This window comes from Periplaneta americana, chromosome 8 (assembly GCF_040183065.1).
Source record: "Periplaneta americana isolate PAMFEO1 chromosome 8, P.americana_PAMFEO1_priV1, whole genome shotgun sequence".
In the NCBI taxonomy this organism is placed as follows: Eukaryota; Metazoa; Arthropoda; class Insecta; order Blattodea; family Blattidae; genus Periplaneta; species Periplaneta americana.
The window spans coordinates 132,602,501-132,615,930 of NC_091124.1; the positions used below are offsets into that span (position 1 = coordinate 132,602,501).

At 35.0% G+C, this 13,430-nt stretch overlaps 1 protein-coding gene across 7 annotated transcripts in view; it reads left to right on the forward strand.

The window, feature by feature from the left end:
- The window catches only part of LOC138705059 (small subunit processome component 20 homolog), a 297,829-nt gene that overhangs the window by 48,615 nt on the left and 235,784 nt on the right, over window positions 1-13,430 (forward strand). For all 7 annotated transcript variants that reach the window (XM_069833649.1, XM_069833650.1, XM_069833644.1 and 4 more), the window contains 2 exons: window positions 4,255-4,473; window positions 12,305-12,583. In XM_069833649.1, coding sequence (XP_069689750.1) covers window positions 4,255-4,473; window positions 12,305-12,583 — 498 coding nt within the window. The remainder of the gene's footprint in view (window positions 1-4,254; window positions 4,474-12,304; window positions 12,584-13,430) is intronic.

Genomic DNA, 13,430 nt, shown 5'->3' on the forward strand with positions numbered 1-13,430 from the left:
ACTGCACTGCAGTGACTCTGTATTTCCAGGTAAAATTCTCTTCCACTATTTGTCAGCTTATCAGATCATTGTAACCACAGACTGAACGTCAGCTTTTTTTAGCAAAGTAAAATATTAATCATTGAAAAGCACCAGTTATAATTTGTATATAAAATTGCTGGAAAATAAAATGAGATTTAAAAAAAGTACTATAAAATTAATAACAATTGGAGAACATTACTTTTAATGACCCCGAAAGTGCAGAAATAATTTATAGGACAAAAAAAAAATGCAACATAAAAATTTCATATATATATTTTTGTAGTATAATAAAATGAATGACTGCATTGAAAGGCATAGTTTAAAAGTTAAAAGAAAAATGACATTTCATCAACATCCACTCCCTAATAATCATCTTTAAATCTAACAGTGGATGTACTGAGTCTGGATACATTATTCATGATTTTAATGCATTATTTTACTGCACTTGGAGATAGTCATAAAAAAGTTTGAATAACTGATGGTTTATAATTCTGTAGTAACAAGTTACAAATGTATATATACCTATTAGAGGCATGAAAATACAGCACTTCTGGTGAAATCAATAAAAATAAGAATTGTGCTTTTTGCTTCTTTTTTCATTTTGCTATACATTTCGTCATAATTTGAAGTCAGTGTCATTATTGTGAATTAAATGCTATAAATAGATATTTCCGCAATACATTTTCAGCGAAATATGAGCAATTTCGAAGAATACTTAATCTTTTTAAAATTTTAATTGTAATACATTTTCCAGATTTTGTTTAATTCTTTAGGACATATTTGGAACTTAATTTTTGTGACATCTGTTATACAAATTGTATAATACATGATCCACTGTTCGTTAACAGAAAACCACAAATTAAAGTCACACAGAAACTGTGCACTCAATGCTGGGCTCTGATGTTCTGTCAACCCACTTGAAGTATGTGAATATAAGAGGAATAATTTAGACGGGGTCTGGCATAGTTCTCAGTCAGTAGAGCGTTGTCCTACTCAGCTGAAGGTCTCGGATTCAATACCCAGCCCTAGAACAGTTTTTCCCAAGAAATTATTCAAGTCAGCTTTACAGGGAGCTATACTTAAATGCCAGATTTGTATGACATAATTAGTTATTGCTGTAAGTTATTTTTTGTTATAGTTCTGCGAAACAAACTGTTTCATTCAAGAATTAGGGCACTCAGTAAAGTTGAATTGGATGAGTTCAATAAATTTGTCATTTGGCTTACGATAGAAGAATTCTATCTGGTTAAGAAAGTGGTACCAACAGTTAGGAGGATAAATCTGGTTTTGGAACAGAAAATTGGGTGGTAGTGGATTTATTTTTCACTCTGTCATCTGTTAAAAACAATGGTGTTTGTATAGAAGAAATGCCAGAGCAAGAGAAAGTTTCTCATTGAAATGGTGGACATTATGGATTGACGTACAAGATACATAGTTGCTATGAAACAGTTTAAGCAGGAGAACAAAACTACATTTTACATGGATTAAGCATGGATTTACAGCAGTATTATGTTTTATAATGCTGGCTGGTATAACAGTGTGAGGAAATGCATCGAAGGGACTCATTGTTGTATATGTGGGGTTAGAAAATGAGTTTCTATCAGGAGCCCAGTTAGTTTATAGAGTTGGCTCATCAACATGGGCAGATAAATTCAAATAATTTTGAAAAATGGATTCAGAATCAAGTTTTGTAAGTGTAATGGACAACGTCAAATACTATTGCAAACAATTAAACAAACTACTCACCAAGTATGCTGTTAGGATAGACGTGGTTGCTTCATTGCAAAGTAGAGGGGTAGAGGAATGGATTGTAATGCCATTACGAGCAGGACTTTCCCTTTGAGATTTATTGAGCCTCCATCAACCCAAGGCAAAAGGAATATCAGGTAGACAAGCTTTTCGAAGCACATGGCCAAAGAATCCTTCATTTACCTTCTTACAACTTCGACCTCAATGCGAGAGTAACAATTATGATAACAGTATGGATTGTGCCTAATTGTAAATTAATATAAATTGAAATGTGTAAAATATTGTTATGAGGATATGCATGTAATAGGTTAAGTCAGTGTTTCTCAAACTTTTTCAAAGTGGCGACCATTTATGTAAGTCAGAACAGTTCCATGGACCACCTTACTCTTGTTCCCTTCAAAAGAAAATTTATAATTTTTGTAGGATATTTTAATGCCAGTATACTTATATTTTAAAATAGAATTAATTCATTAAAATTAATTTAATTAAATTAATTTTTATGTTAGTATTAACTAATTAAGTTAATGTTAATAGAAGAAAATTCATTTTCTTTTTTTTATATTTCAAGGTATTAGAGTTTGGATAATCTTTAACTAATTAACTAAAATAAATAAATAAATGTTGGTACTCGCATTAATGAGATGGAGGAGTCTGCTGATTCTTGCATACTTGGATGTATGCTGGTAAGCTAAAGTCGGAGATCGTCACATACATCAAGTCGATTTCGGTACTTTGTTTTTATTAGAGTTAGTAATGAAAACCCTTTCTCACACAGATACGTAGAAGCAAACTGAATTATAATCTCTAAAGCACCATTGTACATCACTATATTCTCTTCTCACTTGTGATGAGGTCCAGAAATTAATCATACCTTTCTCTTCGAATTTCATTTTAAGTGCGGTATCATTCGAGAATTCAATTAACTGCTCTCTTTCACTCAATGAAAGTTTATTTTCAATATCGCAAAGAAAGGGATCACGAACCCGTGAAAATTCATCATATTTACTTGGAAAATAAGTTTCAACTTGTGACCTCAGAGTTGTATTATTGGTGTACGACGTACAGTACGTGACCATTTCAATGTGCAGACTGGGTGTCGGCAAAACTATTAAGAAAGTCATAAATACATAAAAAGGTTCGGTACTTCGGTCCTCTGTTATGAATTCGGGTGGTCCCTGGCTGGGTTACACGTGCCAGTTGTGCAGGAAAAAGATGACGAGAACACCACGTTCATAGTGCTTTAAATCTCTCTTCTGTTGTTGAGAGGGAAGTCAATAGACAAGTAGGGTAATAAATTTCATTAAATATCAGTACTTAGAGAAAAAGTGAAAGGCGATTGCCATGTGTCATTTCCAAACTCTTTTCAGCTATAGTGTGATAAGCAATTCGTTTGAATTTTATTTTTTCTTCTGTCTTTTTTGAAGACCTCGAGGACCACAGGTGGTCCACAAACCATAGTTTGAGAAATGCTGGGTTAAGTAATTATAGAAATAGCTATAGTAACTCCACCATTGTCAGTTCCAAGCCCGGACGAGAGAAGACTATATTTAAATGCTTACTCTCTACAGGTTAATTTAAGACCTGCTACGAAGTCATGTTCTCTCAAAACCAAGTGTCGTGAGAAGATAATTACCTAATTTCGTACTGTCAATGGCAGAACCAAGTTTCTTTACAGTAAAGAGATATGTAATGAAAGGACGACCATGTTTTCTGAAAAGAGTTTCATTACCTGGATGATGGGCATCCATGCCATGACATTATGTTGATTAGTATATGCTGCATCGAGCAGTTCAAAAGATAGACTTAAGGGATGGTAGGGTTCAAGATAGCTTATGACAACAGTACTTGTAAAAGGACTAGTCAGAGTTGGCAACTGAACTGAAGGATCCCTCCACCATATTTTGTCTCTCTCTCAACTTCCTTCACCAGCACTGTACTCATCAAAATAACTTCATTTCCCTCCTTCCTATGCTGCTAGGGACAATGGATCATGGGCGATGTTATGTATGTTGTTTGTTCAGGTGTTGTCATGTCGGTGTAAACAGATATACTTCTGCATCAGTAGTTTTTGTAAATAATCCTGCCCATAAAGCTGTCACTTGAGAAGTGAAATTACAGTGAATTAGGAAGTGAATGGTACCTATAGGGAAAAATGCCTATGGAGATTTGCAAAGATAAGGATCAGAATATATAGGCTTTGAGGGAGAACTAGAATTTCCCTCCGTCCACCTGCCACTTCTATATGGACCTTATGCATTGTTGATCCAGTTTTGGGCTTTGATGACCTGGTACTAGATGAACGTGACTATGACAATTCATACTATATCAGAGTTGTGTATTACCTATTTTGTACATTGCAGCCAGCTACATACACATTTTGTGCATGAAATTCTAATTAACTTCTCTTGGTCTTAAAGATTCGCAATCATATAAATACAGTAGCAGGGCTGTGTCTAAAATAATTGAATTTCTGTTTCTTTCTAGGGCATTGAGGGCTGCGGTCGCCTTTTATTTGAAGTTATGCATGGAGTATCTGGACAATTCCATAGCTGTGCTAATACCATGTTACCTCTAGCCTTTGAGTTGCTAGAAAATGAATCTGTGTCAAACAGTCTCTTATTTGAAGTGCTGACTTACGTGGTAACAGCAATAGTGAAGTTTATTCAACCTAAGGAAAGTGGACTGTTTTGGACATCAGCATTTGTAAGTAGAATGGACTGCAGAAATTTTAAACACATTACTTATAATTTATTTATTGACTGCATAATAAATAAAGAAGAACATTTACAATAGGTATTGTAAATAATTATTCAGTTACCTCTTACAATTTCGAAATATTTAACACTTTGAGTCAGGATCTTTACAATGTTTTGACTTGGTTTGTCAAAACAAATTCTTTTTACTTTTTTTTTAAGTATTGAATTATTTATGGGTCATAAATATATTTATAAATTAATATGGAACTCTATTATGATATTTTAAAAATAAGTACAGTGATCCCCCCTTAAGGTGAGGCACCACAGAATATGGACTGGATCTGACTTCAGGCAAGAAGGAAAATCCAGCACCACTACACTGTGGGACGTCTGTGTAAACTAGCTGGAATAAATTAATAATTTCTCTCCTATATAATAGATTTTCACCAAACTTTGTATGTTAGTTCAAGTACCATACTCGTTTTATGTACAAAGTCTCAATGTGTTTCGATGAAACAAACTATCTCTTTACAGGGGATGAATCTATACAAAAATAATAATGTATCTCCTTTCTAGCAAATATAGTATTTTAGTTACAAAGACCATAATTGAAGGGTTCAGAGCCGTAGCGAGCCAAGCGACATTTATTAAAATCTGAGAAAGCAAGGGTTAAAATTAAGTAAATACCATAGTTTAATGAAGATTGACATATCATTTAGTTTTAATGTGCATACTTTATATTACTTGCTATATGTTTCATTAAATTATGGTAAGATAAGTTGGGATAAATGCATCCCTAAATAGGAAAGTTTAACTTTGGTGCATAGTAACACCTGAGCCCTTTGTAATTTTAAAATAAGATTTTATTGATATCTTAAGTGGTTAATTCTGTGTATTTTAATCTTGCCAGTTGCGTAAATCGTTGAAGCATGTTTTATGAAACTAAATACCATTATAATGTTGAGGGTATGCAGTTGTCCTGTCATGGGGCAAGAGCATCTCAAGGCTGTAAATTTCCATGGTAATTGATAGAATATAATCAAGAGGCAAGTGCGTATTCTCTGTTCTTTGGGCTACAAATGCAAGTTTCAAATTTTATTTAATTAATTCTTTCTGATAAGTTATCTGTTTCGGCAATGAACAGTGTTCTGGGAGTAAGATTACAGTGGTATGAAAAAACCATTAACAGAAGTTAACAAACAGCGACCATATGTTTATTAATACATTATACAGTGTTGGGTAACTTGAAACTTACAGTTTTAATCAGAGTTAGAAATGAAAATTTATGCAGCATTAGAACTGAAACCTCCATACAAATAATGTAAATGCAGTAATAATATTAATAATAATAATAATAATAATAATAATAATAATAATAATACTGACTCTAAACAATCATCAACCATATACAGTTAGTTTCCCATTGAATTTTAAATAAGTAAGTGAACTTTGAAATAACATGTTAAATACAAATCAATTTACTCTTGTTAGGTTTGTAAAAGTTGTTTTAGGCTATGGGTAGGAAGATCAGTTCAGCTATTGTCTTCACTGAATGTTGTATTGAGTGAAAGAAACAGGAAATAGCAGTTTACTCCTGTGGTCTACGGATGGCTTAGGAAGAATCGGCACTATTTCGTCTCCTGCAATATCGCTTATGTCTTCATTATCAGGATACCTGAACACTGTGGTGTGCGAACTTTCAGAAACTTTTCTCACAATCTTCACTGTAGGGTTTTCTATGTCACTAAGTGATGTGATTTGACCCACGAAGTATTTTGAAGTTTTCTTTGTACAAAGGTTTACTAATATCCAATCTCCTAACCTTCATTCTGATGCATTTCTTCCCCATTTAGCATCCTCTAAATCATGAATCTCTTCCTTTATAACTTGAGATAGATATTCCTCATCACTTGAACTTAGGGGAGGAGAACAGTTATCACTCTCAGACGTATCATAAACAACTTTCTTTGTAGGTTTCCTTTTCCATTTTCTTTCTGCCTTCCTTTTTCCATTTTATTTTTTCCCGCATTTCTTCTTTACACCGAATCATTCATCCAATCAAAGTGCTTCGTGGTATTTTGAAACGCTTGCTTGCTGATTTAATGCCACATCTACCAATTGTAACCTCCTTAACAGCTAAGTCCAAGTCGTCCTTTGAATATTCTAACCCTCTGCTTGTCTTTCTAATATTAACACGCACCATTATGTTGCAAACGAACGAATAAAAACTTTATATCTGAAAGAGAGCTCATATTATAGAAAGAATTACAAGCTTGAATTATTTAAGGAGATGGGTTAAGTGCACATCTCAAAACGCACTTGCCCCATGTGAGTAGTATACTGGGGCAAGACCAACCCCTTCATGTATCATTATTAATTATGTAATATTTGTAAATCAAAAAATATTTATGTAAAGATCACATATTTAAATGTAAACTCTCGAAACACAAATAATTTCCATCTAAAGATATTCGCGATGTAACATGGATTACTGGACTGTTATCAACCTCGACTGTTAGTTCAAATCACTACTCCCGGAAGTAACGTCAATAACTGATTTCCAGTGGACTTCACTTGAGTCATCTCATATTACATGAATACAGTACAAACTTTCCTAACACTCCTCGAGATGGCAGGACGAATCTCAAATGAACTACATGGATATGGACTGAAGTTGCACTTGCCCCAGAAATACACTTACCCCAACTCACCTTAATCACTTAATTTTAACCCTTGTTTTCTCTGTTTTAAATATATGATGCTTGGCCCACTATGGCTCTGAACCCTTCAATTGTTTTGTATATGAAGTCTGGTTATGTTTGGAATGAAAAACTACCCCTTTAGAGTCTCCTATTCGTCTCCTATTAGCAGATTTTCACAAAATATATATTAATTACAAGAACCATAATTGTTTTTGTACAAAGTCTGGTTACACTTGGATAAGGAAAACTACCTCTTTACAGGAGTCAACCTGTACAAAAATAATGTCTCTCCTATCTAATAGATTTTCACGAAATATAATGTATTAGTTACAAGTACTATACTTGTTTGTGTACGAAGTTTGATTATGTTTGGAAAAGAAAACTACTTCTTTATAAGGGATGAATCTACACAAAAAGAATGTCTCTCCTATCTTATCTAACAGATTTTCACAAAATGTAGTGTATTGGTTACAAGTACCATACATGTTTTCAGTACGAAGTCTGGTTATGTTTGGATAAGGGAAACTACCCCTTCATAGGGGTGAATCAGTACATAAATAATAACTTCTTTCCAATCTAACAGTTTTCCATAAAACTTTCTATATTAGTTACAGATACTTATTTTGTGTACGAAGGCTGATTACGTTTGGATAAGGGAAACTACCCCTTTATGGGAATGAATGATTGGTATGCTTTCTTTACTTCCGTTGCCCTTTGGGGAATTGTGACAGCCATCTCTTTGACATTAAGTAGCATCATGCCTTCCCGAAGATCATAAGGAATGCTGTTCTGCAGAAATGAACTTATCTTCGGTGTGTGAGGAAACTAAATTTTTCACAACATATTTCCTACATTTTTTGCTCAATTCTGCGAAAAGTTTATGGGGTCTCCTTACTATAGATGTCGGTATTCTACCTGTTAACAATACCCAAACTTCAGATAGAAAATTGATATTCTAGTGTAGCCATTTTTCTTTGCCGTACTTTTTCACAAAAATATCTTTATTATCTTTTAGATTTTTTTTCCACAGCTTACGAAATTCTCCAGAGCTTACGAAATTCGCGAACGAAATTCCCTACAGTTGTAAAATGAGATTTCTTTCACCTTGACAACGTTCTCCAGATTAAGTTTTTTAGTAACAAAAGATAATGAATAATTGGTCTCGATGCTAATAGTTAACACTTCAAAGAGTTCAAGTTGTCTCAGAGACTGGCTCTGCAGGGACACTAAAAAAATTAAAAGTACACTCCATTAGCACTTAGTGACACGAACTAACTTAAAACCTAAATTTTCAATATATCCTTAATATGGTGTCCTAAAAATTACTGTGCCCACTGCTGCCATTCATATTTAAATGCTTAGACAAACATTAATTTAAAAATTGTAACAATATTAATGCCTATGAATGTGACATAAATAAAAGGCTTCATCGCGATATATTTTTCATTACTTATACATGTGAAATACAGTATACACCTCCAGGTTCAGTTTCCATTTCACAAGTATACCTTCTAATCACAAACAAACAATTTACAATCACTTACTATTTTGCTCTATCAGTGACTTTATGATGTCCGACACAGCTCTCTTCCATTATGCTTAACTTCTGGAGCTTGACTAAACATAAACAAGACTTTCCCAGAGGTATCAAACACACTGTGAGATGCCATAGGTATTGCTTAAGAGCGCTGATCTCTGAAATTGTCAAAATATTAGACTTGAATTTAAATTTTTTTCCAGCTAGATTTGCCATCTGTCCCACTATGCACTGTTTTAAATAGATCATGTGCCTACTGACTGGACCTTACGAGACTGTTATAGTTGATCAGAGTCAGGTGGATTTCTGTCACTGCTGGAAGCAGACCTGCATCTGGTTCTCCTACCGCCACAATACTGTATGTTTTCCTAGTATCTCTGTGTCAGCATGTAACTTGTGAGGAATCATTCAGTTCTTTATGGCACTGATAATAAAAATTATAATAATGTGACCATTAAAGTGAAGAAATGGAATGACATAATTGTAATCAAATTGTTCTTCTCTCATTCAAAAATAATACAGTTCTTGTTGTGTACCAGTCAGATGTCTCAACAAAGTACGAAACTCTCCATGACTTTCCTGCTGTTTTACATATGGACTTAACCACTGTCTTTTCTTTTCTACAAGTACATTATTCATAACGATTTTTTTTAACTAATGCAGCACATATAAGCATGTAGCCATGTGTGCCTCTGCTTACTTTGTGGCTGATTATGATGAAGAATCCTGTTGTGAGGTCGGGACATCCATTAGGTTGAATTCTGTTAGCCCAGAATGCTAGGATGACATTTATGACTAGGAGGTGAATGTATGATAAACACAAGAGTGGATAGTACTGATAGTTTTTAAAATAAATCAAAATTACTCTCTTGTTTTTGTTTTTCTTCTATTAAAAATAAATCTCAACTAACATAAATTCACAAACAGAATAAGAATGAACAATTTAAAAAAATATAGGGCCTATATGTTAATTTGTATGTTATCAATTGAAAATGACCTGCAAAAAATTTAAGTAGTATAAAAATGAATGTACTACATAGTGTGTGTTAGGTAATAATATGTTGTACATGTAGTTATGCAATACAGTTTATATTTGGAAGGAAATAATTATTGAAATCATTGTTATATTTTAGCTCACTGCAAAAAATGACACACTGCGGTTTTAAGATCGTTCTAAAGTAATAATTTATTTTATTTTTTGTTCATCAGTATTGTTCAGAAGTTGAAATTTTTAAACACCCCCCCCCCCCCCCCCACTATCTTCCCCATCACCATGATCCTTACTCTTTACATAAAGGAAATTTTAAACAAATTGGGCTGATTTTTTTCATGTTTGCGGGCTGATACCTGATCATTAACAGTAAGGTACAGTGAACTCTGTATTTCCAGGTAAAATCTATCCTCGTCACATTCTTTGTCAGCTTATCAGACCACTATGATCACCGACTGAAGGTACATTTTTTTAGCAAAGTTAAATATTAAACAATATAAAGCACCTATAATTTGTATAAAAAGTTGCTGAAAAATAAAAACGGAATTTTAAGATATCCTATTAAAAAATAATAAGAATTGGAGAAAATCATTTTAATGACCCCCAAAAAAAGAAAAAAAAAAAAAGGATATATTGCACAGAAATGGCAAAGAAAAAAAAAACAACATAAAAATTTCATACAGTATTTTGTTATATCATTTACTGTATTAAAGGGGATCATTTAAAAGTTAAAAAGAAAATAATTACATTTCATCTACATCCGCCCTCTATTTATGAATATGGAAGAAGGCAGGATGGATTAAGTTGAAGGTGAGAATGATGGTGAAATGAACCCAGGGTCCAGTGCCGAAAGTTACCCAACATTTACTCTTAATGGGTTGAGGGAAAACCCCGGAAAAAAACTTCAATCAGGCAACTTGTCCCAATCAGGATTTGTTCCCAGTATCAGTGACCGTATCATTAGCATAGTTAAATTGTATACATACCTTTAAGATGTGAAGAGCTCTATTTTTGTTTCATTTGTGCTATTTTATAAATAATGTTCTAGACATATTTTATGTTAAGGATTTAATACTATGTTTAAGATTTTAATTATACAGGGTGTTTAAAAAATACGGGGCATAATTTCAGGTATGTATTTCCCACATGTAGACAATCAAAATAGATCATTACAACAGCATTGTCTGGAAATGCTTTATTTTCGAGTTATGGCCTTCACAACATTGAAATTCACTGGAGCGTTTTTCTTTCCGCAGGTCGTTGCTATCAAAGGAGACATTAAGAGGGCACTCTGACAGTTCATTCCGAGGCGAAGGTTACATACAGTGTTGTGTAGGCGTTAGACTGTGCAACATGTATTAAAATCGAGAGCTGGCAGAGATACACTTCATGTACGGTAAGGCGGACGGCAATGCTGCGCTGGCTCGTCGTTTGTACCAGGAGAGGTACCCACAGCGACAATGTCCAGATCGGAAGACATTTGTACGTCTCCATTACCGTCTGTGCGAGTATGGAAAATTTAACTCTCCTGGTTTGGGAAGGGGATGACCAAGCTCTACAACTCCAGAAGTACAGGAGGAGATTCTGGAGGCTGTGAACATGACTCCTCCTATCAGCACACGAAGGGTAGCGTTGCAAGTCAGTGTTCCTCATACGACTGTCTGGAGACTGTTGAATAGTATCCTTATCATTTGCAATGTGTACAGGCCCTGTCACCAGCAGATTACCCTGCACGAGTTAGGTTCTGTCAGTGTTTCTTGCAGCAGTGTGGTGTAAATCCGAACTTTCCTGCCTTAGTATTATTTACAGATGAAGCACAGTTCACACGAGATGGCATAACAAATTTCCACAATCAGCATGTATGGGCGTATGAAACCCACGTGCAACTGTTTCATCTCATCACCAGGTGCGGTTCTCCCTCAACATGTGGGCCGGTATCATTGGTGATCGATTAGTTGGACCCCATGTACTTGTAAACAGACTTACGGGGCAGGCATACACAAACTTCCTGGAAAACACCATACCTCATGTTTTAGAAGACACTCCACTGATCAATCGTCAACACATTCACTTCTTGCATGATGGCGCCCCTGCACGCTTCAGTCGTATGGCTCGCCGGTACTTGGATCGAAGGTTTCCTGATTGATGGATAGGTAGAGGTGGCCCAATTGCTTGGCCTCCACGCTCACCTGATCTGAACCCTCTCGATTTCTACTTGTGGGGCCATTTAAAATCATTGGTTTATTCGTCTCCAGTGCCTGATTTGGAATCCCTTCGGAATCGAATTGTGGCATGTTCTGAGGACATACACAATACTGGGATCGTGTTCGCAGGTCAATGAGACATCGATGTGAGGTCTGTATTCAAGCAGGAGGTGGACATTTTGAACATCTTCTGTAATGACAACGACCTGCGGGAAGAAAAACGTTCCGGTGAATTTCAATGTTGTGAAGGCCATAACTCGGAAATAAAGCATTTCCGGACACATGTTGTAATGAACTATTTTGATTGTCTACATGTGGGAAATACATACCTGAAATTATGCCCCGTATTTTTTAAACATCCTGTATTTGTTTCATTAACAAACTTCGTATTGCCTCCTTGCTAGAAAACCATTGGAATATTCATATCCACGTGGGAGAAGGATGGCATATGCAATCATGAACCATCATACTTGGTACTTAAGCTCATCCTTCAAGCTGTAAACTACAAAAATGCAGTCTTTGTCTCTGATCCAATAATGGTAGTTCGGCAGATCATGGACTTATTAAAACTTCAGAGTGTGCCTGAAGATATTCTGTTCATCTCTACGGAAATAGGAACGGCTTTGCTGATGTCATCTACAGTACAACTGCCACAAAAATATGCAAGTCGACTTATATTGAAAGTAAGTGCTGTTTAGAAATAATTTCCATTATCTTTAGAATAAATAAAAAAAGTGTTTGTGTGTGTGTGTGTGTGTGTGTGTGTGTGTGCGTGCATGTGTGCGTGCGTGTGTCACAGTATTTTTTTTTTCGTTAAGCATGTGACATTTAAAAGTTCAGCTTGCCTTACATACTACTGTTTAATAATTTTCATGAATTTTATGTATTAGAAATAATAATTGTAACTTACTTCTTACGTAAGGCTTTTAAAGAACCCAAATATTCATTGCCGTCCTCACATAAGCCTGCCATCGGTCCCTATTCTGAGCAAGTTTAATCCAGTCTCTACAATCATATTCCACTTCCCTCAAATTCATTTTAATATTATCCTGCCATCTACGCCTTGGCCTCCCCAAAGGTCTTTTCCCCTCTGGCGTCCCAACTAACATTTTTTTTTTTTGCATTTCTGGATTCGCCAATATGTGCTACATGCCCTGCCCATCATAAACGTTTGGATTTAATGTTCCTAATTATGTCACGTGAAGAATATAATGCGTGCAGTTCTGTGTTGTGTAACTTTCTCCATTCTCCTGTAACTTCATCCCTCTTAGCCCCAAATATTTTCTAAGCACCTTATTCTCAAACACCCTTAACCTCTGTTCCTCTCTCAAAGTGAGAGTCCAAGTTTCACAATCATACTGAACAACTAGTAATACATTCATTCATTTAGTGTTCTGCGCAAGGGCAGGTCTTTCACTGCAAAATCAGCTTCCTCCAATCTTTCCTATTTTCTGCCTTTCTCTTTGTCTCCTCATATGATCCATATATTTTAATGCTGGTAATATAACTGTTTTATAAATTCCAACTTTC